General features: G+C 39.1%; 1 protein-coding gene across 1 annotated transcript in view; it reads left to right on the top strand.

Moving 5' to 3' along the window:
* Positions 1-26,961, top strand: part of stxbp5l (syntaxin binding protein 5-like) — a 159,910-nt gene that overhangs the window by 78,538 nt on the left and 54,411 nt on the right. The window contains 3 exon segments of the mRNA XM_034134174.1: positions 914-995; positions 7,104-7,204; positions 21,288-21,422. Of these exon segments, the coding sequence (XP_033990065.1) occupies positions 914-995; positions 7,104-7,204; positions 21,288-21,422 (318 nt within the window).

The following is a 26,961-nucleotide window of genomic DNA, read 5'->3' as shown; positions in this document are numbered from 1 at the left end:
AGGTGGTAGAGACAGTGGGTGAAACTGGTAGGTTTTCGCCTGTTTGGGGAGTTTATATCCAGTGTACTTCGTTTGAATGGACAGCAGGCATAGACAGTATATTTAGCCACCATGCAATGTTGCATAAAATAGCACCATAGACATTAATTAAAAATCGCTTTTTAGACATTAATGTCTATGGTGAGATTCATACACGGGAGCCTTTTTAAAGCCTTTTTACCCCGCTGCAAACAGAACCCCCCCCCCCCCTTCCCATCACAAACTTTACACAGATCCGTCCTTCCAATTATCAACTCATGTCTTGTTTACGCAAACTCTTGTGTCCTGCAGCAGCTAAACGTTTTGCAAGCCCCCGTTCGTTTAGTACCTAAAATAATAGACATTGCTTTTTCCAGCTGACAAACCCGACTTTCTGGTCACTTCTTCAATTTTCCAGCCCTTGGGGAGAGACACGGGAGATTCATGTGATTGGTTGTTGGTCGCTTTGCTCGCGTAAACTCCCCAAGTTCAAGACACGCCCACCGCCAAGCGGCAACGCACGCCGCCGTGTGTAGGCTGCGTTAGTGTACCTTTTACTCACTACATTTATTTGACTAGATGACTACTTACTTTGCAGGTTTATATTAGTAATCAACTAATGAATTATGACATACTATCAACGATTAAGATATGTGGCAGTATAAAACGTCATTAAAGTTATCTACAACTTTACTGCAACAAAGTATATTTATATGCTTATACTTGTTAAAAAACGTTGATCTGAGAACTTCTTCAGCCTCTGGTGCAGTGTACTTAAAGTGTTGAATATGTTGTCTCTCACTTTCCGTGCACATCAATCACTAACACATACATGTGTTCTGTTTTTGCCTTCAACTTTGTTGTGTACATTTCCTTGACTCTGTGATGTCATCAGACTGGGACGACCCGGAGTGGACTGCTACTGTCAGCATGAGAGTGGATCAGCTGTTCTTCAACTGCAGTTCCTCATCAATGAGGTAAGCCACACTTCATGAGCATGATTTTGTTAAGCTGTGATTTTTTTAAAGCTGCACGACTGAACTCTTTAGCATATCCACATGTCACCATCAACATGTCCACTTCCTGGGTCCAAATGTCTTCTAACTCTTTGCACCATGACGTTTTCTTCTTGAGATGTAGCTGCTGCAAGTTAGTTACCCATAGAAGGACCCTTTTTTTATTGATTTAAAAAAAAGAAATCTGCGTGACAGTTGTGTAAAATGAATGAAGAAGTTGATTTGTGGAGCTTTAGGGACATGCAAATAAGACGAAAAATAAAGTTTATCAGCAGAGACCAATTTATTTTGGGATGCACTTTGCTGTGACACGGAAGCAACGTAAATGCTCCCCCTAAGTGTTGTTGTTAAATGTCGAGAGAAAAAAATGTTTTTAATAATCATAAATTTGCGCTGCTGTGCCTTATGTGTAAATGGAAAGCCACACTTTGCTGCTGCAGTGGGATCACAGCAGGGATTTGATTTATTTGAACACTAATCTTTTTCTTTATTAATGAAGATTATTTCACCTACAGCAACATAAGGGCTCTGCAGCTCACAAAGATATATATGGTAACAATCAAATGAAAGATGAGCGCGATGCAAGCCCAGTCTTTCTGTGCATAAACTCATCTTTTTCTTTTTCACAATTGGTTTATTTTGTCAATTCAACTGATTGTCTTGAATTAATTTCTTTAAAATTGATAAGAAGTGTTCCTAATGAGTCGAACATATTAGTTTGAAACAAACTCAAATGCTTTCTTATCCGTGTATCTACCCTTTAGTTGTTGCCTGGATGCTGGTTTACCTGTACTCAAACATACTTCTGTTGATAGAGATTGGCAGGAGCCTACACACTTTATAATAAACTATTTAGGATCATGACCATATGAACATGACTTACTGAAGGATATTGATTGGTTTCTCTCGGCCTAAAATAAGATCTCACTGCTTTTTTTCCCTACTGACTGTTTACTAACAAAATAGGGTGGGTGTATTAGAGAAAAAGCCCCTCTTGTAAGTCAAAGAGCAGAAGCGAGTCAAACGGGTGAAGAACACAAAGCCGTGTTTCCTTTGTCTTTCTCTTTCTTGTTTCTCCTTTATTCCGCTGTAATCTACGTGCTCTTCCTGCCTCTCTCGGCTCGTTTTCCTTGCCCACTCTGTTTCTTTTCAAGCCCACTGGCTCTTTCAGCCCACCTCTCATTCACTCATTCGCCTACTTGTGATGTGTCTGAGGCAAATGGAGGTGGATGGGCCTGAAGGGGGCTGTGATTGTGCTTGTGTGACAGGTATTGACTTTTTAGGCCTGTGTGAGTATTTGTGTGGGACTAAGTGTGTAAGCACCCACATGTTTGTGTAAGAGTATCTCAGCTGTGTGTAACCGGTTGTAAGCTTGAAAGCAGGGTTTAAGTGTGTAGTGTTTACACACAGTGTTTTTTGCACTGTGACGTGAGGTTCTGCCTAATATACAATATTGTAAAGTAACTAAATATATTTACTCAGGTACTATACTTAAGTACAATTTTGCAAGTATGTAGATGCTTGTGTGAGTGGAGATGCAATATAATATGTGATGACAACCAACTTTCATCCACTTTTTATGTTTATATATGTTTTTCATTCTTTTTTTGGAAGAAATACAAAATGATGTAATATGTTGAAAAAAATTAAAGTAGTGAATCAAACGCTCACTTAAAAAAAAGTACAATTTTGATGTTTTGAATTATTTTACCCATTTTATGCTAATTCATACGAGTATTGTACTTTTTACTCCTCAACATTTATGTGATGGTTTTAGTTAGCAGTTACTTTGCATGTTCTTATTATTAGTACAAAATATAAAACATTTTAAGAATTTTGATGTATATTATAGATTTAGTTACCTGGATGTATAAAAAGTCAGTAATATTATCAGCTGCAAAATTCAAATATAATCCAGTGATACAGTATACAGTATATTATTAGGAAAATGCACACACTGAGTACATTTAGTTTTTAGTAATTATGTTGTACTTACCAACAAAATGAAAGCTGAATAAGATCGAAGTACCACTGCCTACACACTGTCTGCAGTCAGTAGTGTGTGCATAGAGTGTGTGTGTGTGTGTGTGTGTGTGTGTTCATGTCTGTTTGCGTGTGTTTGTCTGCTACATATGTGCATATCCGCTTCCCCCCAGTCTCCCTTATCCTAACTAAGCACCTATCACAGTGCCTCCTGTAGGTCTTCTCACGGTGTGACAGAGTGACTAATAGCCGTGCAGTATGCCGATGCCCTCTCTTGGGTTTAGTGTGTGGGCTGTCGGCAGCCCTGCTAATGGTTGAGTTGCCAGCCTCTTGACATTCACTGAGGTGTAATGACTTATTCCCATTAGATGTATGAACCCACCGAAGAGGCCACTTCTTGCAGGTGCCTGTGAATGATGAGCTTGTGCATGTTTAATGTATATTCTTGTCCTCAGCGCGTCTAGTTGTCAATCGTTTATTATGCAGTCATAATCTTGTCGTCCTCTTCAGCCTCTTGCTATTGATGAGGAGAATATTAATTTTACTTTTCTGTCACTGTGTCGACGTAGGGTATGAATAGGCTAATTAACGGGTTTGTTTGCCTATTTGGAATACATTATTTTTCGTGGATGAATAATACATCTTAGAGGCTGAGGGGGCTACTGAGGGTTGGCGGCAGATGAGGTTGGATGGTGGCGGGGAGCAGGTGGGAGACTGCTTAGGTAAGGAAAGGTGAGAAGGATTTGTGTGCCGTGCTGAGAGCTGGATTACAGAAGGCATTCTCAGGAGCGCTGTACAGATGCTCGTTTCTAAACAAAACACACCGTCTAGTACTCAATAGGTAAAAGTCAAAAAGAGATGATTAATTATTGTCACAAAAACTTTCTTCTGTCGTTTTTGGTTTTATCAGTCTGTACATAAATCGCTGACACTAAACATCAGAAATTATTTGAGATTTTACAGCTTTAAAATTGATGAAAGGGAGAAGAAATTATGTTTTTGAAACACTTCGCCATCTGCTGCTAATGAGGTATGAGGCCAGTATCTGGAATTTAGTGAAGGTGCATTTAGATTTCCCAATACTCTACCTGGTATGTTGATTAATGTTTTGAACAATGGCAGGGAAACCATGTGCCTGGGAAACGTTGTTATTGAATATTATAAATAAAGACCCTTTTCCTCCTACATTTCTTGAAACCGAGAACATGAAACATTTGTCATCTTTGCAGCAGAGTGACTCATTTGAATGATGATACCTAAGAAGGTAACCGCCTCCAGGCCATAAGCTCCATCACTATCGTGTTACCTCATTCATTGTAACTTTACAGACATTTATATCAATTAAAACCTTTGAGATTTTCATTCTGCTCTAATACTCAGTGTTGAATCGTATTTCCTCCATTTGTAAAGAGGTGTTGAGGACAAATAGGAGAAGCAGGAGTAGACCGATGGAACAGGTGTTAACACATTGAGGCAGCAGGACACACACCTCATTAACCTTTGACACGACCTAAAGTGACTTCAGGTTTGACAACTATTAGCCTGCAGCACCAGATGAACGACCAGAGTGTTATTATCTGAAATGCTACTTTTCCCTTCTTTTTTCCCCTCTTAAATAAAAAGAACAAGGAAGTAGGTCTGGCTATTTTGGTCTATACTTTTAACATGATTATTTAAGGCCTACTTATTGACTTTGGAAAACCTTTTGCATTTAGGAGAGCAAAATAAGAAGACTAGATATATAAAGAATGTTGTGCTATTGTTAATAATCTAATCATATACACAATGGTTGGATCTATAACACTGACAGCATAATTGCAAATGGAATGCTTACTTTCATAATCATCTGAAGCCAAAATCGTAAATAAATATTACATTTGATGAATCGGCCAGCAATAACGTACAGTATGTAAAGCTTTTAAGCTATCATTTTAGTTTCATTCAACAGCTGTAATAGTATTCTTGAAATACATACTAAGCTTTCTATTAGGCCTACGTATTGATACAAATGAGCATTAATAGATCCTCTAAAGGACATAGTGTTTAATAAGTGATATAGACAGGCATTTCCATTGACCAAATCTAATCAAAAGTACGTAACTAAAGTAAGAATGATCCCTTTTAACAATACCTTCTTTGCTACAAGAGTATGTATTGCAAAACAATAAGGGGAACTCAGTTTTATATGATACAAATCCTCCATTTAAACCCACATACACATAATCTCTCCTTAAGCGATCTTCTTGATGATTTTGTTGTGCAATTTTCTCTTGGCCCTGCTGCCTGTCATTTACCTCCTGCTGTGCACTGTCAATGTGCCTGTTCACTTCGCCTGTGTTGACATCCAGGCATCAGGAGAAATAATACCATAATGGAGTTTTTCTCCCTCTCGTGTTCTCTTTTCTCACCCTTCTGTTGTGATTTGTTTTCACAAGCTGCTCCACCTTTCTCTTCCATGTAACAGCATCACAATCTTCAGTGTATCTTTTGAAATCTGTGAAAATAAAATTAATATTTATTGTTCAACCTGAGGATTATGCTTTAGGGTCCAGGCAACATGGAGCTGAAAGTCAGGAAATGAATGAAAACTCCTCAAAAATAAGAGTAATCAGGGTGCAATTATGTTACATGACAAATAGAGTGAAACTTAAAGACAATTATTGAAATCTTGGTAAGGTTTAATATGAAAATGAAAATCAAAGCAGGGAACAGACATTTTCATTTCCAAATTTCGTGCCAGGTAATCATCATCACATCAGAGACATTTTAAACAGCTAGAGAAGAGAATCACATTTTTTTTTTTATGTTTGAAGAAAGGGGCGTCAAAGAATATGAGGCAGTAGGCGGAAAAGGCTCAAATAATGACGTTATTCATTAAATCGTTCTACTCTGTTGATACACGTAGGAGGATCAATTATGTTTATCTCGTAGAGAAGGCTTTATCGCTCACTTTGCTAATAGGCTCTTGTGAATTAGCTGTCACGATTTTAAGAGAGATGTAAGTCCCAGTTGGCTCTGAAAAGTGAAGGTCATTCATTCAAATGTAGAACATGGATGAGGGTGAAATAAAAAAAGGACAGGTTACAGTAGTGTTTTAAGAATATGCTTCCATAGTCCACAGAATACCCAACGCATTATATTGATTTAAATGCAGTCTTTTGCTTCTTACTTTATATAACTAAAGTATTTTAGAATAAATAGTAAGGCTGTACAAAGTGATGGATTCAGTGAGTGGGAGGGGGGATTCTTCCCCAATATGGAAATCATTGGGGAAGAATGTTCTGATCCTCCCCTGCACTGTACAATCTTTAATCCCGCGATTACGTTTGTAATCTAAAGCTAATTCTCCCTGGGCTCCCGTCGTAGCACAGCCACACTGGGAATTACAATGTACAGTAATTACAATCCTCAGAACTGGGAAACCAGCTGACATCATTTGAAAAAAATGTCCCCTCCCAATTTTCATCAAAATGTCTATGATGTATACGTGTTTTTGCACCAATATTTCAACAAACTTCACCTTTAAATACTCACTGATTAAAATGACAATGTAATAATAGCTGGTTTATTACAGTCGTTCAACTCAAACGCTAGCTTTATAAATGCAAGGTTCCATGGATTCCTTTATGTTTAAATGCCTTTTTCTTTTTCCATAATGTGGGTGAACTATCCATTTAAATGTCTGGCCAAAACTGTTTTGATTCTCTCTAAGATGGATGGCTTGACAAAGCAATATAAAACTGCAAAGATGAACAACTATTTTACACATAAACACTCAAATGTATTTGTTACAACAACACCAATACAACACCTTGGACTTTGAGGAACTGGGATGGACATATTTACCTTTTCTTATAGACCAAACGATAAAACATAGTCTATAATTAAATGTTTTTGAACAAGTAGATTATTTGGATCTTTTGTGTGTCTTGGGTGCCTTAAAACCAGAATCTGTTGTGTTTTTCCACTTTGTGCTCACAGTCCAATCCACCAGGACTACAAAACGTGGGTTCATTTGAAAGGGTGAGATGTCCTCTGTGTAAAATGATTCGGTACAAATGTTTCCCTTTTTGTTTTTTATTTCAGGGGGCGCTGGTCACAGCCTGTGCAGATGACACGCTTCACTTGTGGAATCTCCGTCAGAGGCGACCGGCTGTCCTCCATTCACTCAAATTCAACAGAGAGAGGTAAGCATCAATTAAAAACCCTCACACACATCCACACAAAGGATCACCCTCACACACATCATGCACACACGCTCAACACCTTATTTCATTGATGGATGGGTTCGTCTCTTCAAGGTCAGTATTTACAATATCACACAGGAAGGCAAGGATAAGCCCCCAAAAAACCTCAACCCACCAGCCCTCTACTAAGGACCTTCCAGTCATTTTTAACAATACAACCACAGCTCTTATAAGGGATCCAAATTTGTTCTCCCTTATTTGTCATAAATCACCAATGTCACTACCATCGGCAGCAGTCAGAGTTCTTGCACCAAGAAGACACATTGAATCAGTTTGATCTGACAGCGAAGCAGATTGTTGACAGGCCAAGGCCAGTTCCTCCGTCCTGTCTCTGATCCTTTTTCACCTTGTCTGACAAACCTGAGGAAGAAGATCTGCTGGCATGAAGCTCTGTCTTTGTTTCTCAGCTGGCGACCCCTTCTGTCTCGTGAGCCGCCCCCATGAACACCACCACAGGCTGTGAGAGCCGGCTCCCCAGTGGTTATTAGGCAGCCGAATCCATCTCCGTTGACATGTTGCCAAATAAATCCTTGAGACCCATAATCCAGGTTTCACATGGTCGCTAAAACCTGGCATGAGTTAAGAGAGCTGGTAGAATAGATACAAGAAGAAGGATTTATTTGTCGCCTGTTGGTCTTTATTTGACAGAGGACAGAGGGGGAAGAAAGAGAGAAGGGTATGACATGCAACAGAGGTCCCTAAGCCAGAAATCGAACACAGGACATAGCGGTTATTTGGCATTTGCTGTAACCACTCATCCACGAGCTTGTGGAATATTTTCAATAGCTGGCCCTGTAGGCCGTGACATGAAGGTAGATGAGTTGAATCTAATTTGCATTATTATAGACCAAATGAACTGCAGAGGTGTTGGCAATGCCAGGAGCCATGACATGCTTCACCTCATTATCGAGGCTTGCAGATGTGGATGGCTTCCAGAATTGAGCCATGGAAACCCTGATATACTTGAAGCTTGAAAAAAGAGGCCATATGCTAAGTAAATAGCATTTAAAATATAGGTTTACTATCATGTTGTCATCTCCTCTTTTGTAGAATAGCGGATGTGATGGTAAATAAGGGCTTGGCTCTTGGGCTTTTCCTAGCAGAGCCTCCTTAATGTTTCCTGTTAACCATTAAACCTTAATGACAAACAATGGCCTCAAGATGCTGCTGCTTGGTTTTTCGAAACAGTTCCCATTTGCTTTCCTAGGAAAAACCTTTGGGGGCCTCTGGTTATACACAGAGGTGACTCAGTTGATAGAAACGACACCCTCGGGTAAAATTGCAAACTTCTGGTGTGTGGTTAAATCACTGTGTCATGGCAAAGGTTGTAAGTATTCAAGTTTGCAAAGTCTGTGTAAGAAAATAAAAACATTTGGCATTCTACCTGCACCTTTGTAGCTAAAGCTCTTAAACCTGCTTTTTTGGTTAAACATCACATGATCAATTTAAGTAGACGTGAGGAATATTCCCTTTAGAAATCAACCTGACAAATTATTTGGAGAGTGTTATTAACTATTAGAAGTCGCATTCAAGTATTTGATAAGTAATAGTAAGTAGTAGTAATCTTCCTAACACAGGAATATTATTTTTAACTTAAAGTTATAGCCAGTTTCTTGTTAAACTAAAGCCATCTTGACAAAGAGTGCTTTCAGAAATTGTCGATACTTTTCAATAATTTGGTGCTCAAAATTATAGACATGATTACAAGATTATTTTATTTTATTTATTATTTAATGTAACTTTTTCAATGTCATACCAAGCAGGTATGAGTGTTTGACAGTGTGTCTCTGGAAGGGGGGCAGTAATTAGGGGCAGTTCATAAATCCATGTAAACATGACCATTATTCAGTTAAAACGAGATGCTGCGTGCGCACCTCCTAAACCGGAAGCTCCGGTCGGCTAACCATTATAATCCGTTTATTGCGTTTGTTATTTATAATTGTAATGATGGATTATCAGTAATCATTTTAAAGTTACACAGAAACATTGGATTAACCGTTTTTATGCCCTTGAACACAACTTTTGATCACAAAACAGCAAAGGTAAGACATCATTATCATCATGGCTACGTAAAGTGAAGTTGTTTTCTTGCTCTTTCCTGGCTGCTAGTTCAGTGAGTTTTGGTCGTACAGGGATTAGATTTATACCAATGGAATCTGTGGAATCTCAGCTTTCATGTGATATGTTTGTGCAGATAAAATGACGTAGAAAAGATCGCTTTTGCCAGTTATGTGCTAAAGTAGCCGTTAGCCCCGTTAGCCCGTTTTGCTAAGTTTTGATTTAGACTCTTGGTGTTGGACTTCTGTTCCGTGTAGGTAAAATGGTTAATATCGTGTTAGCTGAGTTTCTTCCCGTTAAGTGGGTATGCATCATTAATAGGTTGTTAAATGTTAAGAAGCCTTGAGACGCTGTTTCTAGCAAGATGTTGTGTCTGCCCCTATGGTCTGCCCCCGGGAGTCTCACAATAATAAGAGCACTGTTAGGAGAGATGACGAGTGGCATTCACAGTGGCCAATCAGAGTGGTACAGTAATCAAACCATATACGTCACACGGGATGAGGGTTCCCAACCAACCAGAATTGTTTAAACTAAGGAAGTAGCGTAATTCATATACTGTACCGATAGCAGCACCGTTTGTCCAGCGGCTTAACGGTATACCAATAGAGTGCCACAGTGACGCGTCCTAAAACCCGGAAGTAAACTCCTTCCGGTTCCTTCGACAAAAAAGCAATGCAATTTCTCCATAGGATTTTGGAAAATAGCTCGAAATAAGATCTGTTGTTGATACACATTTAAGAGACGGATCACGTTTTGTTCAGCTGGATAATATCCACATGTCTACCCTACTTTTATAATTTTCTAATCATAAATCTAGTCGCTAGAAGCAAAATGTCAACGTCACGCCAACTTAAAATCCATATTCAAAACTACAGATTCAAAATTGTACAAGTTGAAGCGTTTGTTTGAACAGTTTGCAGGAGGCAGGTACTTGCTTTCAAGCAGAACACGGGGAAAAACAAACTTAGCGGGAGTGTTTACGTGTTCGGTGTAATGACGTAAAACGGCCTCGACAACTTCTGTAGTCCTATTCAGCCACATGTTAACAACCATCGTTTTTCAGACACGTAAACTCTTCATAAATCACCAGTGGGGTCACTGCTGATGTATTTAATGTCGTAGAACAAAACGTGATCCGTCTCTTAAATGTGTGTCAGCTATTTTCCAACATCCTATGGAGAAATTGCATTGCTTTTTGGCGAAGGAACCGGAAGTGGCAAAATGCTAACTTACTTCCGGGTTTTAGGACGCGTCACTGTGGCACTCTATACCGTCCAATCAGGTACCGGTACTGACTTAGTACCGGTTATTGATACCCATCCCTAACTCCAACAAAAAGTGTATTTGCACCTTGTAGCACTCGTGTCGGGGGCAAGGACATCTAATGAATAGGACTGCATCCGACTGAATATGAATATCAAAAAGCACAGGATTTAATTTTTCGCGACACATGGTTTCCTTTCTTCTTGTTGTTCATAAAAGCGCAGGGTCAGAGTGTTAATTAAAGTCTTTCATGAGTACATATAATTTAATAGCAAACTCATTCTGATTACTAGTCAAGGACTTCTGCTGAGTCACAGGGCACGATCTCTCTCTACTGAAAACTTCCCAACAATAGAGAGCAAAAACTTTCTCTCCAATAATCCTGCTTTAAAAATGCATATTAGACATAAAACTCAACCAGAGGCACCTTCATAATGCATCAAAGCCTTAAAGGGAAAAGAGCTCGAGGCGTTTGTTAAATCCATGTACTTCCTGCAAGTTTTCATGGTAGGAACTTGGTGTATCTGTGTCTCAGGGTTCAAGTCATTAGCAGTGTGTGTGAGAACTATAGACATTTGTTAGGAATTATGTCAAACCCCATTCAAATGTTAACGTCTTTTTCACTGTGGAATCATGTTGTTTAAAACCGCTAAGACAGTGAGAGGCAGTGACTGTTGCCTCTCTATAGGCATAATGCCAACCATGCTGTCAATGAGAGACAGTAATATTAAGATCGTAAAAATCATCTTTCTTTCTATTACATATTTAAAATAGAAGTTATTATAGTTATTAAGAGTTTAATAATGATATTACCTCTTTGGCAATACCAGCTTCAATGTTCGACTATGTGATATTAAGCAATGGTTATATTAGCTCGCCAATTTTTCTTTATTGACCATTTCTAAATGTGAGATGTGTATGTTGTTGCAAACATTTTCATTTGAAAAATAAATAACATTATCAACAGAATGTGAGGGTTACATTGTTGAGGTTGCGTCAAAGACGTGTTTTTATTGTGTTGCAGATATATATAATGAAATATGCATGCTAAACAGCTAGCCCCAACCCGATCTGTCAAGTTATACCACTTGTTACTCTAGAGGCGCAAGTGAGTCCTGGAGAGTCCATTCTGCATTCAGTCCAACCTCAGAGGACGAGGAAGGAGACTTCCCACTCAACAAATCTGTAGTCAACCAAAAACAAGTTTTACCTGGTAGCCTAAATAAAAAAGATATAGATATACTTGAAATAACTCTGCTCATATTCACATAATTTACAAAATAGAACAATCCTCCTGAGCTGTGTGTCATGCTATTGATTGGTTCAAACATTCTGAAATATGCTAATTCTAATATACTTGTCATGGGTCAGGGTTTTTATTTACTACGAATTTTAGTGCAGCGGCGCTAACGTTATGAGATATAATGAGAGCACCCCTCAACTTGCAAAAACTTGTGAAGAACAACTAAAAGTACTGAACTATTATCATGACTCGGGCATCCAAGCCTATGTTTTATTTATATTTGATGTATGTATCTTAAAGGTATACGTTTTCCTGATCATCTAATAAACCATATTTCTTCTTCTACTGCAACAGCCTCAATACATTCATCTTTTGTGAAATTATCACAGACTATCAAACTGTCCACATGAGATTTAAATGTTTTGATTCACAGCCTAGCAGCTGTATCTTTTGCTGTGTGATGCACATGCCCACAGAAGCATACAGAGGTCATGGTTAGGAATATTATTTTCTATCAAATGTTTTGAAAACCTGTTTCAAAAGCTACTTCTTGTGGTGCGATGAGGTGGGAAGCAGAACCCCTCGCTCCCAGTGGCAGAGCAGTGAATCACTCTGAGATGAAAGAGAGAAAAGAGCATGACTCATCCGTCAGAGGCTTGGCAGTGACTTGCCATTTAGCTCTGTGTCTCTCGACTGAATATCTGACAATTAACAGCCTCAAACCCCCAGAATTCCCAAAGAATAACGTATGAATCACTGGAAACCATGTAGAGAACTGTTTTGTGATAACTGTCAGTAACTCGTGCCTGCCACACTTCTTCCTCTGTCATGCTGTTTTTACCGAGAGATTGGACGACTTTCACTCCAAACAAAATTAGACATTGGACACTTGCTGTATTATTTTTGCAAAGAAAATAAGCTAATTCACTTATTATTCACTATGCCTTTTCATGTTGCTATATGGAGTCTTTGTAGAATTCATGAAGCGGTTGTGTCATTCCTCCTGCAGAGCAGATGGCAGGGCCACTTATGATGTAACCAATTCAATTAATCTCTACATCTTTTTACTTCATTAAGGGTATTTGCTCGGCAGCTGGTCAGCTGGCAGCCAAGCCCACGTCTCTGCCTGTCTTCTTTGATTGATAATTACAAGACATATTGATGGTGCCCCTCTGACTGTATGGAGTCAGAACCACGCCTTTGACTGTCTCCACATTGCCCTCTGGATCCTTACTCACCACTACTTACATCGTCCTTTTCCTGTCATCCTCTCATCTTTTCCCTACATTGATTTTTCCCTTAAACCCATGTCCTTTATTTAATCCTTCCTGTGATATTTTATGAAAATGGTCAGCTCATAATGGAGGCAATCATGCTAAGAGCCCCCATTTTTAAACTAAGAGAGAATATCATGACTCACCGGTTCTGCGGATATGTTTCTATAAATGTGGAAATTTAGTTGGAATAACTATACATATTTGTACCCAGTGATAACAAACATCATTTGCACACATAGATGTTTACTTCACCTACATGTGAACAAGCTGGTGAAAAGGTTTAGATCTCCTGTTGCTTTTTATGTAAATGAATTAGACCTCATAATCCAGAAAGGTCAATCACTTCCTTAAACAAAAACATATGTAATTCTGGTGTGCTTTATCTACATGAATGCTGTAAAAGACCGAAGGCTGAAATCCTCTCTTGCTTGCATAGCACTCGTGCCCCCGTCGCCCCCCCATACCAGTTTGAATATTATCCTCACCCCAAGCACATGAAATCCTTATTGAATTGTCTGCCATCTCATTTGTTTTCTATCTAATAATCCTGCCGCTTGCTAGAGGCATGGCTGTGGGTCTAGAGCCCAATGACCCCCCCAACCTTCCCCAAGGTAATCAGCATGGACAGGGGTAACTTGATGTGTGCTGATCTTTCTTCCCTGGTTAAGGTGATTATGAAGATGTCAATTGGTAATTCCAGAGCAATAATGCATGGTATAAGCAGACTTTCATCACATCATAATAATTGTAATATGCCACATGAATACCTTACAGAAACTCATGGCTTTTTGTTATTTCTCTAATAGCTATAATCAGGGTTTGCATAAATAAACCTTGTGAAGTCTTGGGAAATATGTGAAATCCCAAAAGGATAATCACATCTGAAATACTGTTTAATTATATCAGATACACCAAACTGACATCATCGACAACGTCAACCCACTGTTATGTTGCTGCGTCTTGGCCATAACATTTGCACATGAACACACCACAAAATAACTCTGTATCTTCAGTCAGCTGTAGTCAGCTGTAGTCAGTCTGTATCCCGGTAGGTAAATAGGGACTGGTCATAAAGCACCGGGTGATTCCCTACCGCTATAATTAATTTCTCCTCCATTTTTTGGAATATGAGGAAATGACCTGCGGTATGTCTCTCCCAGCATACACGCGGTTTGATTGGCTAGCGCTTGTACTGTCAGATTTGCATAAACGGGATTTGATTGGCTGATGCTTCCACCTCAGCTTCAAAAGTTGAACATTGCTCAACTTTTGAAGCCTGAGATGCCTGGAAATCTCCGCTTTGCTTCCCACAATGCAGTTCGGCGAAAAGTGAGTCAAAGTGACGTTACCCCATTCAAAGTGCATGGGCAGAAGCGTTGGAAGATTTTTTTAACGCTGCTGTGTGGACGGGCCGTAACTTGACTGATGGCTGATAATAGGCTTGGTGTGTCAGGGCCTTCAAACACCATCCATCCATCCATCTTCTCCCGCTTATCCGTGGTCGGGTCGTGGAGGTAGCAGTTCCAGCAGAGAGCCCCAAAGTTTCCTTTCCCTGGCCACATCAACCAGCTCTGACTATGGGATTCCAAGGCGCTCCCAGGCCAGCGAAGAGATATAATCCCTCCACCTGATCCTAGGTCTACCCCTCGGTCTCCTCCCATATTGACGTGCCTGGAACAGCTCCCTAGGGAGGTACCCAGGTGGCATCCTTACTAGGTGCCCGAACCACCTCAACTGGCTCCTTTCGACGCAAAGGAGGAGCGGTTCAACTCCGAGTCTCTCCCGGATGACTGAACTTCTCACCTTATCCCTAAGGGAGACGCCAGCCACCCTGCGGAGAAAACCCATCTCGTTCTTCCGGTCATGACCCATCCTTCATGACCATAGGTGAGGGTAGGAATGAAAATGGCCCGGTAGACAGAGAGCTTTGTCATCTGGCTCAGCTCTCTTTTCATCACAACGGTGCGGTCAAGCGACTGCAGTACCGCTCCCGCTGCTCCGATTCTCCGGCCCATCTCTCGCTTTGTTCCCTCACTCGAGAACAAGACCCCGAGATACTTGAACTCCTTCACTTGGGGTAAGGACTCATTCCCTACTTGGAGTGGACAGTCCATCGTTTTCCTGCTGAGAACACGTAAAGAAATAAGGACAGCAAACAGCAAAATGTGCACCCCAAAATAGATAAATGTTAATTATTTGTTGTATTAAGAGTGATATTTAATTATTGTTGTGACCAGTCGGAACTTGATACTTAACACTAGAACCGCCAGAGATTTTTTATACCTAAAACCGCCACCTGGGTCAAATTGACCCGCTATTAGAATGCATTGATTTTCAAGGTAAAATATTCTTTTATTGAACAGTGAGTTTTGATCGCACAGGGATGAAACGTATACCAATATAATCTGTGGACTCTCAGGGCTCGACATTATAAATGGCCCGCTGGCCCGGAAGCATTATTTAGACACCGCGGCCAGCATAACGTACTTTCAACTCGCCCCACAGCTGTTTGCTGCGGAGCGCAGCGCGAGCAGTCTCCCGTGAGCGGGAGCGCACTCCTTCACTACAGACTGTCTCTATCTCTCTCTCTCTCTCTATCTATAACTATCTATCAATATATCTATCCATCTATCTCTCTCTCTCTCAATCTATCTCTCAATCTATAAGGAACCGCAGTAGACAAAAGGCGTTGCTATAGCAACACGTCATGTTTATATGAAAAGGGGTGGGGTCAATATGACCCGCTTGGCGGAAATAGGTATAAATGGCAATTTTTGGGGCGATTTCTTCAATCTGACTTCATATTGACAATTTTTAACAACATAGGGTGCTACATAACACACTTTCAGGAAAAGTCACGGACTGGAAGACTTTAATATTTTATTGAAAAAAAGTTACACACAATAAAAAACAGCTCTGGGTCAAATTGACCCGATTGCGGTTCTAGTGTTAAAGGGGACCTATCATGCAAAATGCACTTTTGTACGTCTTTTATACATGCATATGTGTCCCCGGTGTTCCAGGGAACTCACCAAGTGTCAGAAAACACAACCCTCTCTATTTTCCTCCATACCCAAATCTCTAAAAAAGGGGCTGCAACGGATCTGATAAAAACTGATCCAGATTTGAACACTGTCCTGACGTCAGGACGGTGGCGCTACGGCTATTGGGCCAACTCCACCAATCAGGAGGAGACAGCCACGGCCATTGCCGTTCGAAAGCGCTGGAGACGCTGTAGTACATATGCCAGGCCAGTAGATGGTGCTGTTCTCACTGAATCTGCCCAGAGCTAGAAATTGTCAAATTGAGCGAAATGAGGCATGGCTAAAATGCATGATCTGTTTGGTATTTTGAAAAAAAAAAAGTATAAATATGCCTTATATAGGTATGGTCCTACACTATATTATTCAAATATAGCATGATAGGTCCACTTTAAGTTGCACGTGCATTGGTGTGATTACGGAGCCAGAAAGCGATGCACGTTTACTCGTGTGCGCGGTGCGCCGTGTGTTTGTTTTACAAAAAATGGCGAAGCAAATTAAGTTGTTTGACTGTGGGGTAAAAGGTTTGGCCAACCCGTCAACATCTCAAACGAATGATCAAAGTGATTCAACTGCAGCGCAAGATGAACCCGAACGAAAAGCAAAGAGGAAATGTGTAAAGTCTTGGGAGGCGAAATATGTATGTACATTCTGCTCCGTTGTCCATCCTTCCGGTAAAAGTTCCTTCAAAATAAGAGTCCCGATCTTATTACTACCAAAATAAAAGTGCAAAACGAAACTTTACCATTGGAAAATATTGGCATACAAATATAATCACTTCTATAAAAAGGTAACACATTTTAAATATAGTTAGACATATTACAGGTAATTTACAGCATTAATAATTAATATCTAATTCTTAAAGGTGGGGTAGGTAATTTTGGAGAAACCAGCTCGAGATCGCTAGAATTTGAAAATACACGACCGGAGAAAATCTGCCACTTCCTTATCCTTACGCCTCCAACACACACGAACGCGCACATGACCAATGAGGGCACGAGATAAGTTTGTGCACAGATGGAAGGCTGACAGGCAGGTCGGCCATCCAGTTATTTTAGCCGGGCCGGCTAAAATGATTGGTCGTGCTTTTTACAGTACTACGGCTTCCACAGATGACATTTTTTTATGGATTTTTTGTCAAAGCACTTAACCTGTTAAGCACCAAGCCTGTTTTTCATGTTTCAGGCTCGAAAATGACATGCCCAAAACAAATGACTACAACCTAACTTCTAAAAGGGTTATATGAATAATTTCTTTTATCAAAGCAAGGTTACATCTGTGAGTTGGATGTAGAAGTGTCAGAATCAATATAAATGTTTTTTATTTTAAAGAAAATTCAGATTTTACATAGTAAAAAACTGTAAATTATAGTGTCCGTCCAAAAATTATTTTTTACAGATAGTGAAAACTACCCTTGGATGATGGGTTAGTAGACTAAAAGCTTTAGGAATCCAAATTACAACATATAATAAGTACCCTGTATCAAGATTGATGCAAAACAAGTGACATTTGACCCTTTTAGAGAGGTTTAGCCAAAACCACCCCACCTCTGAGGTGATTTGGGTGAAAATGTTTTTTATTTCATATCTCTGGCCCCCCTTGCTCGATTTTGATGGTTGACACCTCTTTCTGACCGTTAGAGCCAATAGAATTGAAGGGGGAGGCCCACATACACAATCATTGTAAAGAGAAAAAGTGGGGGCTGCGCGCATGTAATTTTGCATCAAAGTGGACCGATCTCTCCCTCTGACATTTGGAAACTAAAAAGCAGTTTTATTGCTTATGGATTATCAGAAATCATTTCACAGAGGACACAGATACATTGGATGAACCTATGGATTAACTGCAGCATCGTTTTTTTATCGTTTTAATGCCATTGAAGACCAGTTTTGACCAAGGTAAGCCATGTTAGCGTTTCTAGCTACTTAGCTCCACATGTTATGATGTACGCTTTCGTTTATAGCGTCGCAAATGTTTATCACTGAGTGTTGAGGTTTTTTACACAGATTCAGTGTCTCCAGGACACCAAAAACGAGTGGTTAGCTGTGCATCTAGGATAAGTAATAAGGGAGTTATTGTGAGTTTAAGTGCCGTTTTAGGTTACATTTTTTCGTTCATGGCTAATTCAGAGGCTGAGTGCTAGCATTGTGGGGTTTTTTTGGAGAAAAAAAATTAAAAAGATCAGTTAGCTGAGTTTCTTCCCGTTACATGGATATAAAACATTCATAGTTTTATTAAATATTAAGATTCCTTAGACGTTGTTTCCTGCAAATTACGCGTTTATCCGCCCGGTACTGGGGGGGCCGTGCGTAACAGGTTAAGATATTCATTGCTATCAGGATGTTAACCTGTTATGCACCATCCGCCCGGTACCGGGCGGATAAACGCGTCATTTGCAGGAAACAACGTCTAAGGGATCTTAATATTTAATAAACTATGAATGTTTTATATCCATGTAACGGGAAGAAACTCAGCTAACTGATCTTTTTAATTTTTTTTCTCCAAAAAAACCCCACAATGCTAGCACTCAGCCTCTGAATTAGCCACAAGCGAAAAAATGTAACCTAAAACGGCACTTAAACTCACAATAACTCCCTTATTACTTATCCTAGATGCACAGCCAACCACTCGTTTTTGGTGTCCTGGAGACACAGAATCTGTGTAAAAAACCTCAACACTCAGTGATAAACATTTGCGACGCTATAAACGAAAGCGTACATCATAACATGTGGAGCTAGGTAGCTAGAAACGCTAACATGGCTTACCTTGGTCAAAACTGGTCTTCAATGGCATTAAAACGATAAAAAAACGATGCTGCAGTTAATCCATAGGTTCATCCAATGTATCTGTGTCCTCTTTGAAATGATTTCTGATAATCCATAAGCAATAAAACTGCTTTTTAGTTTCCAAATGCCAGAGCTAGAATGTAGCTCCACTCTGCTTTACATTTACATGCGCGCAGCCCCCACCTTTTCTCTTCACAATGAGTGTGTGTGTGGGCCTCCCCATTCGATTCTATTGGCTCTAACGGTCAGAAAGAGGTGTCAACCATCAAAATCGAGCAAGGGGGGCCAGAGATATGGAAAAAAAAAACATTTTCACCCAAATCACCTCAGAGGTGGGGTGGTTTTGGCTAAACCTCTCTAAAAAGGTCAAATGTCACTTGTTTTGCATCAATCTTGATACAGGGTACTTATTATATGTTGTACTTTGGATTCCTAAAGCTTTTAGTCTACTAACCCATCATCCAAGGGTAGTTTTCACTATCTTTAAAAAATAATATTTGGACGGACACTATAATTTACAGTTTTTTACTATGTAAAATCTGAATTTTCTTTAAAATAAAAAACATTTATATTGATTCTGACACTTCTACATCCAACTCACAGATGTAACCTTGCTTTGATAAAAGAAATTATTCATATAACCCTTTTAGAAGTTAAGTTGTAGTCATTTGTTTTGGGCATGTCATTTTCGAGCCTGAAACATGAAAAACAGGCTTGGTGCATTCCATGGAATATAACAAAAAGTGTATCTCGATCCGGTTTCTCAAACTTACCTACCCCACCTTTAACTGTGAATGGTTTTCATTTATTTAACATTAGAAATGTATCAGTCTGGCCAATCAAGACTTCGATGCTGAAGGGCCAATGGATCTATGGTGGGGATCAGCACAAAGGTCAAGAAAACCCACATTTGAAAGGGAGACAATGGATGACGAAACTAGTGACTTGCTCAATTCATTTGTGAGGGATCTGTGAAGAACATGACAACAGCTGCACTACTGGTATTTTGTATACCAGCAATTGAGGGTGGACAAGTTTACTACCACTTAAGTTTCAAATAGTTGTGTTAATTACTTATTGTAAAGCATTTGAACATTCTTCTGTGTCACATGTTCATTATTAAGTTGAGGTATAACTGTATAGTATCTTAATTATTTAAAATATAAGGTGACTAAAAATGGCAACCGTATTTTCAGTTTTGGCAACCAAAGGCTGATGCCTGGTTGCCAGCCTGGCAACCACTTTTAAAAGATAGCGTTGAGCCCTGTGGATACAACGTTAACTTGATATTGTATCAATTTTATACAATATTTTGTTATATATATTTTAATGCATTATCACAGATGTTCCGTAATTGAAATCTATGGTCAAAATGATGTATAAACTCTGAATAACAATGAGGTATTTATACAATTTAAAGCTCTGCACAAAGGAGACGTGGAGTGGTGGATCAGTTTAGCCTGAGGTGCATATGTCTAAAAGCCACTGTGTAATGCAACAGAAGACAGAACAAGTTCAGGCTTCTGCTTCTGGCACATGTTCTGAAGGGCTCCTTGAAATACCTATTTATAATGGTTTGGAGTGAGCTTACAGGCTGAGTTCAAAAGTTGTCTGACAACAGAGAAACAGGAGCATCACCATAAAGGGCAAGAGGAGCACATGTAGGCAGGAATATCTATAGGTAATGTGCTGCATTGTGGCGGTGAAAAAGCTTTCTACATTCCTGCCGAGTGCTAAATTAAACCTTGATTGAAGAATGAGTCAGGCTATAAGTTCCGTCAATGAGTCATGGTATGACGTCTGTGGAAAAGGGCAGTTATTACCATTAAACACTGGCTTAGGTAGGCTGCCAAGAGCCATGTACACTACTCTACATATGAAAAGTTGCAGAATGCCAAAGGCATTGCTCAGTAGATGAAAACATGGCTAGAATGCCATTTTATTTACTTTGTTGTCCAACAATTGCTTTATTGAATAACTGTCTTAACACCATTGTATTTTGATTTCTTTGTTTGGGTTGTGCCAAAAACTAAAACAATTTAAAATAGCCAAAAAAAGATGTCATGCTAACAAAATGCTTTGCTTGTTTTTAAGAACTAAACTAATGTATTTTTAACAAAAGTACTTGTCAATGTTTAGTTGACTGCATCATATTGTTGTGTACTTCATTATCTTAATCCTAATTATTTGCATCTTAAAATGTACTTGGTTTCTCTGGAACAAAATGTGTGCACAATATTGCAAAAATATTGCAAAAATGCAAAAAATACACTGTACAAACTGATGCATGGAGCACTTTGTGACTGTTCATATTCTAACGCCCAGTCTCTCTCTTCTCTGTCTCTTGTTCTCTAGGATCACGTTTTGCCACCTTCCCTTTCAGAGTAAATGGCTGTACGTGGGGACAGAGCGCGGAAACACACACATCGTCAACATCGAGTCCTTCATTCTGTCTGGATACGTCATCATGTGGAACAAGGCAATAGAACTGTGAGTTTCCCATGCTCCCGATACCGGAGTTCACAGAAATAATGCTAACTGTTAGCGGTAAAAGTGTAAGTTTAATTGAGATCATGATGATGGTCATGCATGCAAATTAGTCGCTTTTCGGCGCCTCCCGCTTTTTTAACGCTGATTTGGGTGACTTGTGTAATTCGTGGAGAACCGAAGAGCTTTCGTTTTGGGGGGGGGGGGGGGGGTTTGACTCACGGACTGACGGGGGGGACGTGGGCGCCTAGGTATATTAACGGCCACCAAAGTATATTTGTGTATCCGTCCGCGAGCACGAGGCCATCTACGATCGATTCACTAGTGGACAATGATCCCTCGCTCTACGCCTCCTGTACCTGTTCGCTCTGCTATCGCGCGAAGGGTCTGCTAACAAGCGACCAACAGAAAGGGAGACCTTACGAGAAACAGAGGAGTCACATGTTGTTGCACATCAGTCATGCGCAAATGCTGCGCAATTCTGCGCTCGCGCTCCGCAGTAACCCCGCTGCGAGGCTTCTGCGAACTAACAGAACTAACAGTTCACGAGCATGCTTCTATGTAAACAAATATTTTCATCTATTTAATATAGTTGTAAAAAATAAGTTAAGAAATCATTCCAATGTGTACTATAGGTCAGTGCAAAATAAAAAACACAGTTTAAAAGGGGAGTGATTAGTAAAATATGCATAAATAACAAGAAAGAATGCAGACTAGGTAAGATAAAGATAGGAGAGAGGAGTTTATCAAATATTTGTTATTCTAATGGCTTTTTGATTATTGAAATATATACAGTTCTGTTTCATATCAGTGTTGAGAGCTGTATCCCAATGTTGCCCTCAAAGTGCACCAGATTGATGCATTTAACTTCAATTTAAAGAACAAGATCTTCCCGGTCTTGGTCAACAGGGGTTACACAACCTAATTTGTTTTCAGGAGTTTTCACATGTCTCAAGAGCTGTGATCTCTTTGAAGGCTAAACTCAAACGTATTTCATGCTTCATATCTAAAATGGAACAAATAGTTGAAAAATGGAGGGTTTGCAAAAACATCTCAACCCTTTGATGTTTGTTCAGCAGGTTTTAATCAGCTAATCAGACTAGGTTTAAAAATGTGCCTTTCTTTTTAGCAAAACAACAGGTGAGTTCTTTTGAAATGAACAGTGATTTTTAAATTGATTATGTGCTTCTTTCGTAAAAAGATGTTCAAATCACAGATTGAATTATTTTTAGCTGTAGTTTCGGGATGGGTGGTTTGTGAAAGTGGCTTAAATTACTTGCCTGATTCCCTTTCTCCACTTCAAATGACCTACAAACAGACAGAGACACACACACATTGCAGTGTTTCCAAAATCACTGGATTGCCTTTTCAATGTTGTGCTGGTAATGTTAAGGTTGGCCCATTTCTCATGTGTATTCATGCGTCATTGCTCAGCCACTTTTAAGTTCAAATTGACTATTTGAAATTGAACTTTTCTCAATCGTTCTGAGCATCGTAAGTAGATGCTGTTGCTTTAGCAATCTGAACCATGTACCACCTGTCATTTGGACTTCCATCAGGAAAGACAAAGCTGTGGTCATTGTGAATATGTATTTGATATTTCACATAGTATGCATAGTAAGAATACAAAACAAACAAAGCTTAATCAATCTACTTTTACTTTAGATCCGGAAAAACACATTGAAACTTTTGAAAGCAATTATAAGAGGCTAAATGAAAGCATTTTATAGTGTGTCATAAACCATATTTGAAAACCAAAACAGTCTACTCCAAAACATTTATTCGACAACTTTAGTCAGTTGTTACTAACAGATTTTGATTATTTGCTAATACACAATGTAAATCAACCAATAAATATACTTTGAGATATTGTTGTAGTTTAAAACATTCAGCAGCCTATAATGTTATTCAAATTAGCTCCACCTTTACCGGCTTTAAAAGACACATAAATGTATCAAAAATCGAAGTAAAGTATTTAAGTATTTATAACTCGTAATTGGGCCATAATGGGTACTTCCAGTTTTGTTACTTGTGTATATTTTGATGCTAATACTTGTCATCACAATTTGCTGTAATATCACCATTTAGTATTGCTACTTGTACTTAAGTAAAAGCTCCAGGTACTTCTTCTACCTATGGCATGAAGCATTATAAATGTTGTTCCTCATTTCAATGTCATATTACAGTCAACAAGAAGCATTTATTGTTTTAAGACAGTCACAAGTGTTGTCTGTGCAGCTGACATATGCCACAGATTGACATCTCCATGTGCCATAAAGACAAATGGTGCTCAGTGGCATTGTATCCCTGTTTGTGTCTTATTGGTTGAACCCACCTACGCTTCCTTTTTCTGGTGTTACCCTGACACGTCCCCTGCTGCCGTGTCAGTCACAAGTCACTCTCATACCGAGCCATCCTGTTGCCGTGTGACAGCCCCAACTTCAGTGAGCAATCATAACACTGATGTGTGTGTGTGTGTGTGTGTGGGGGAGGGAGGTCTGCCAATCATTGCTAAAGTCTTGGAGGCAGAGACACTTGTTGGGATTTTACCACAGGATTTTTGTTTTGTTGATTTCTCACCACACAGTCAACAGAAAGGACTTTCTTCAAAAAGAAAAAGAAAATCGATGAACACATAATATTTTACCGCACATAATTCATAATATAATGAAAGGCTTTGCTACAGTTGTACCTCCGGTTAGCCTTAAGTCGTAAAATACTATTACACTTTAATGAAATATAACATTAAACTTTTTAGGATCTGAGCCAGGTCACTCTATCATACAGCAAAGGCTACATTTTTTTATTGGGTGAAGCCATAACTTTAATCCACTTTAAAGAGCGCTGTAACTATCTGTCTAAATCAGAGGTGGCACTAGACTTTTTCGATGCCCGTCATTTTAACGGACAGGATCGTAAAATTTCCGTCAAAATCCATTAATACCCGCCGGTCTGTACACAACTCTGACCGTGGGGGGGAGGGAGAGAGAGCACGCTCGTGAACTGTCAACGGGCGTGACACAGCGTAAGGCAAAAACTCACAGACATTTCAATGATTTGTACGGCAAAGTTAGGTTTGGAAACGATATAATTTCCTTTTTTGCGGGCATGCATAACACCGGAGCCTCGCTGCGGGGAAGCTTTGGTGCTGTTCAGAGTTTGTTCTAATCCATCAAAATGACAGACTGCTTTCAGATTTTTCCGTCATTGTTAAAAGAAATCCGTCATATACGGAAAATATTCAGTTAACGCGACCTCTGGTCTAAATGAAATTGACAATGGTTGGTATATCACATTGAAGATTGGTTTCCTGGTAATTCACAGATTTAATCTAAAATCACTTTACTATGCACAATATTTTAATATATGATAACTTAATATGTATTTTAAGAATAGTGATATAGCATCACTTGATGGCACCTTCAGAAACCCCTACTGCCTACTATGGATACAAAAAGGGTCTCTTTTCACAGAGACAGGTCAGGTTTTTATTTTCTCTCTATCCCACTGCCTCCACTTACCCATTTTCTGGTGTATGCACATTGTTGCTTTTTCTTTCCCCGTCAGCCTCCTAACTGCAAGAGTTCAAGTACCTGTAATTCTATAGAGCCACACAGGGAGAAATAATGTCTATTATTGTGATGTAATATCACAATAGTACATTTGATTATGCCACTTTACAATTGTAAAATCATTAAGTGTGTACTTTCAGACACAGGTTTTAATACCTAATAGGAAATATTCAGAAATGTTAGAATACACACAAATATGATACTATACATACTATTACATATCACTGTAATCTTGCCTATAACGGGACAATTGACTAACGTAACTAGCTTGCTGATAAATAAGTTAAGAGGAGTCTGGACTTCCAATTGTTTAAATAAAAAATCAAGTATTATCAATTGTATAAGTTGTATTCACATGTCCAAAATTGACTTGTCATGACAATATTTAAATACCTTATTTTGGATTCAGCATATTCACATATCAGATAAAGATTGAATGCACACAAAAGCAAATGTAAGAATAAGGGTAGTTTCCATTCTGATCTGACTAAAGTGGATCCCACATCTCAAAAATAGCTTTCTCTACATTCCATATTGCAGTATATTTAGCTTGAGCATTAACTGTAATATATTCTACATCTTCTTACCATCAGCACTCTGAGGTGGAGTTCATGAGAAGTTGAACAAGTAGAGAATTAATTGTCTCTCAACAACACACACAGCGGCTGGGGAGTTTCACAGTTTGTGGAGGTATTGTACTAAACATGAATAAGGATGAGGGGGGACTTACAGTTCTTCCTGCAGGGGAGCATGGGAAAACTCCCACTCTCTACATTGTGTAGAGAGTGCACAATTTCATCTTCAGAAAGTTAATTCCAGAATGAGATTCAGGGTTGCAGCCTGGTACACACTCACACACACGCTTCAGTTCATATATCTCTGTGATGAGCATCATTTTGTTTACGCCTGGCATCATGTCAGCCGTAATCAGCATTGACATGTTTGGCTATTTCTGTTGTTCAAATTGTAAAATAAGCAATGAGCTTTCCTCCTGGGCCCTCAATTCTAGAATTAACACGTTTTCTCAAAATGCAAGAAATTCTCGAGAGCCTTTTTTTGTAAAAAAAACCCATTCTTTTTTCAAATACACTTAGAAAAGAAAGAATAGCTGCTTGTGTTTTGTCAACAACACAAAGCAACGGTTAAATCACATTAAGAAATACATTGAATGTTATAGATATCAGAAAGAGTGTAGCCCATCTGTATGCAGAAGCGTTGGACAGAGAAATTAAATTACAACATTCTGGGGGCACCTTATATATGTTTTTAATTAGGGCATACATTGATACAGATTTAATGAGGTTAAATGCATTTTGGGAATGTTTACATTTCTACTGTTAAATGTAAGATGGTTATAAGATGTAAACAAGACTCAACTGTACCCCACAATATTAAGTGGCAAGTGTGAGCTGAATTCTTATTGGTCTCTATAGAGAGTGGCATATTCAGATGTCATGGTCTTCTTTGATTTTGTATATGTGTTAGTATAACTGTGCCTCTAAGTGTGTTCTGGGGACATGCAAGGCCCAGTCTGGGATGATAATCATGTTAGTGTTTAGTCTGGTTTCAGAAAAAATATAAGTCTGTTTTCATAGCATCTCTACTAGAAAATAAAAATGCAAGCAGTCAGTGACATCCAATATTAACCCAATAATGCTAGATTTATTTTTCTGCCATTGGCAATGTTGGGTGTTTTCTGGAAATCAGCCCCTATTTTAGAGGCTCGATAGAACAAAAAGCCTGACATAGCTGAGATGCCAAAATGTTATTTAATTTTCTCTCCGTCTTTTCAGAAACAATGTCTTGTAAGCCAGACGCGCTGCCAATCCTTAAAATAAATGTTATGATTCATTGAGTCGTCAGAACAGGGAATGAAAGTCTCCCTTAATAAATGATATACTCTGTTTTAGATTAGGTCTGGAAAAAGGATGAAAGATGAAGGAGGAAAACCTCATTATAAGATTTAAAGT

This window comes from Trematomus bernacchii, unplaced genomic scaffold (assembly GCF_902827165.1).
Source record: "Trematomus bernacchii unplaced genomic scaffold, fTreBer1.1, whole genome shotgun sequence".
Lineage (NCBI taxonomy): Eukaryota > Metazoa > Chordata > Actinopteri > Perciformes > Nototheniidae > Trematomus > Trematomus bernacchii.
Note: the sequence above shows the minus strand (reverse complement) of the source record. Positions and strands in the feature narration are given on the sequence as shown.